This window comes from Haliaeetus leucocephalus, unplaced genomic scaffold, assembly GCF_000737465.1.
Source record: "Haliaeetus leucocephalus isolate CR32 unplaced genomic scaffold, Haliaeetus_leucocephalus-4.0 Scaffold136, whole genome shotgun sequence".
Taxonomy (NCBI): domain Eukaryota; kingdom Metazoa; phylum Chordata; class Aves; order Accipitriformes; family Accipitridae; genus Haliaeetus; species Haliaeetus leucocephalus.
The window spans coordinates 2,408,720-2,411,767 of record NW_010972572.1 but is presented as its reverse complement, the minus strand read 5'-3'; the positions used below and the strand labels follow the sequence as shown (position 1 = coordinate 2,411,767).

The following is a 3,048-nucleotide window of genomic DNA, read 5'->3' as shown; positions in this document are numbered from 1 at the left end:
ACAAGAGCCGCTTGTGTCCTGCTGGGCATGGAGCCCAGCAGCGGGGCAGGGACGGTGTGCTGCTCCCCCAGCACAGGGCCGCAGGGGGCTGGAGGGTGGACTGCTGCCAGAGCAGCCAGCCCCACGAGCTGGGGGGAAACTGAGGCACGAAATCATGGAGGGACCCCATCTGGGTGATGGAGCAGGAGGCTGTGGCAGCGACAGCAGAGACATCCTGATGCCCGGACACTGGCTCTTCCCAGGCTGAGCCCCAGCAACTGCCCTTGGCATCTCCCGCCTGCCCACAGGCAGCAGTGGGATGCACTCCTGCGCCTGGGTGGCCTGATGCCAGTCCCCTGTGTCCTCCTCTGTGGGAGCAGCCGGGATAATAAGTGTCATCGCTTCGGGGAGAAATGCAAGTGGAGGAATCCCGGGAAACTGGTTTTACCCCTCCGTCCGGTGCTGGCGGCAGGACGGCGGCTGCAGCAGTGCTCCTCCCTCTGCAAAGGCATATAATGCCTGCCATGGTCCCGGCAGCCGGCACTGCGCTGTGGGAAGTGGGCAGGGGTGCAGGCGGCGAGCGATGGCCTCCATGGGGCTGCAGGTGCTGGGCATTGCCCTCTCTGTCATCGGCTGGTTGGCCTCCATCCTCTGCTGTGCCCTGCCCATGTGGCGGGAGACGGCCTTCATCGGCAACAACATCGTGACGGCCCAGATCATCTGGGAAGGGCTGTGGATGAACTGCGTGGTGCAGAGCACGGGGCAGATGCAGTGCAAGGTCTACGACTCCATGCTGGCCCTGCCGCAGGACCTGCAAGCCGCCCGCGCCATGGTGGTGGTGGCCATCGTCTTGGCCGTCCTGGGCACCCTGCTCGCCGTCGCCAGCGGCAAGTGCACCAACTGCGTGGAGGACGACACCACCAAAGCCAAGGTCATGATCCTTTCCGGCGTCATCTTCATTGTTGCCGGCATCCTCATCCTCATCCCCATCTCCTGGTCGGCCAACACCATCATCCGGGACTTCTACAACCCGCTGGTCACTGATTCCCAGAAGCGGGACCTGGGGTCATCCCTCTACGTGGGCTGGGCGGCCTCCGCGCTCCTGCTGCTGGGGGGGGGGATCCTCTGCTGCACCTGCCCCCCCCAGGGCGAGAAGCCATACTCTGCCAAGTTCACAGCCGCTCGCTCGCTGCCAGCCAGCAACTACGTCTAGGAGCCGCTCCGCCTGCCTGGACCCCCCCAAGCCACACCAGGGAGCTGGGACCTCCCGGGGTGCCCCTGGCCCACAGCCCCCCCCGGCCGGGCTGGGGGCTGGCCGGGAGCCGGGGCAGGGAGGGCTGGGCGCCGGGGCGGTGCAAGGGGGGGCCAGACAGAGCTGCCTTTGTTCACTGGGGGATTGAAGCTGGTTCTTTAATCTCGGCTGAGACAGGGAACAGGGAGATCCTGTCCTGGCTGCCCCCCCCCCGCCCCCCCGGAGGGGGTCCTGCTCGCCCTGGAGCACCCAGCCGTGGCATTTTCTCCGAAAAACCACCCGATCCCCACCCAGAGCATCTGCTGGCTCCCAGTATCGGGGTGTGCCGCGCGGTGATGCAGCTCCCAGCGCTGTCCTGCGGGTGGCATGGGGCTCTCGTCGGGTAAAACCACCCAGGACGCATCCATCGGGGTGGGCAATGGTGCTGGTGGGGACACCAAACCTGTCCCACGCGGTCATGGGGTCGCGGTGGATCTGCAAGCCCCAGCAGGGTCGCGAGGGGCAGCGGGGGCTCTCACCTGCCTGTACCCTAAATTTTGACTTTGACCTACTTTTGGGGCTTGGAGCGGCTGTACAAATATGTGATTTCTCGTGGCAGCTCCCCGGGGCGGGGGCATCATTATCCTGGGAGTGGGAAGGCAGCGGCTGGGCTGGGAGAACCGGTCAGGGAGGCGGGAGCAGGACTGTGCACCGGCATGGAGGGGGGGTGACTCCCGGACCCGACCCTATCCCCTTGGGTGCACCCATCCATGGTCCCCCTCAGCAACCACCCGAGCGGGGTGCCGGGGCCAGGGGCAGGAGGAGGTGGCTCGCGGTGGCCCCCCCGACTGTGCTGCCATCCATCCCCGCGTCGCAGCCTTCCCACATTAAACGGCAGCTGCTCAGACCCCGCTGTGCTTCGTTTTCTTTACCCTCTCCAACACCCGCCTCAGTGGTGGGACAGCCTGGCGCTCCTGTGCTGTGGACCCCCATCCCCCTGAGATCTCCCAAATCTACTCCCTGGAGCCTCCAGCTATCCCAGCAGACCCCTGCTCCAGCCCTGGCATCGCCCACTGCACCCCTCCTCGGGCCACTCCAGACCCTTGCTCCCTGGGAGGGGGTGACAACGGGTGCCTCCGTGGCACGATGCCTTGGCAGCGCCGAAGGTGGCTTGGAGCTGCCCCATGCCTGTCCCGGCGTGATCTGTCGTGATCTTCTCACCCGAACAGGAAGAAGGTGACGGGCGCTGGCAAGGGCGGGTCAGGGTGTGCTGGCCCCGGGGCTACCTGACAGCCCCGGCTGGGAGCACCCCGGGGCCAGTGTGGGCAACGCCGGGTGTTTTGCCTATCTTGCTTCCGGCACGACAAGTTGTGCCAGGGTGCAGCTGGCGCTCCACTGGCTTGGGAACATCCTTCCCTCCTGCCTCGGGGTGCGTGGGGATGATGGGTGACACCAGCTGCCTGGCTCCGGGTGTCTCATCTGGGTCAGGGGGCTTGAGGGCTCCCAGCTCCCCCATCCCTTCACTGGGAACGGGAATGGTGGAGAACGTTCCTGCAGCCCTGTGCTGCCGGTGGCTGGGTGGAAATGTTAGCATGATGATCCGTCAAGCGTCCCTGCCGGGATCCATGGGGCCACCGCTTGTCACTGCTGCGGGTGGTCATGCACCTCATTTTGAGTGTCTCTTGTGGTCCCGGTCCCGCTGGCTGGGGAGAGGTGCCTGGGATGGGTTCCCATCATCCTGGCCCCCTGACCTCTTGGGAGGCTGCTCTCCCTTTCACAGGGAGAGGGACTTTATTTTTGGCCCAAAGGAGCTTTCATGGCCCAGGGGAGGCAAAGTC

The 3,048-nt window shown here is 65.6% G+C and overlaps 1 protein-coding gene across 1 annotated transcript; it reads left to right on the top strand.

Moving 5' to 3' along the window:
- Positions 1-562: 562 nt before the first annotated feature.
- On the top strand, positions 563-1,202 carry CLDN4 (claudin 4). Its single transcript, XM_010585922.1, has one exon. It carries the CDS (start codon positions 563-565, stop codon positions 1,190-1,192), a length of 630 nt encoding a protein of 209 aa, XP_010584224.1. The 3' UTR covers positions 1,193-1,202.
- The last annotated feature ends 1,846 nt before the right edge of the window (positions 1,203-3,048 follow it).

Excerpts from the sequence above, each read along its gene's own strand:
- CLDN4 (XM_010585922.1), top strand. The coding sequence starts at position 563 with ATGGCCTCCATGGGGCTGCAGGTGCTGGGCATTGCCCTCTCTGTCATC.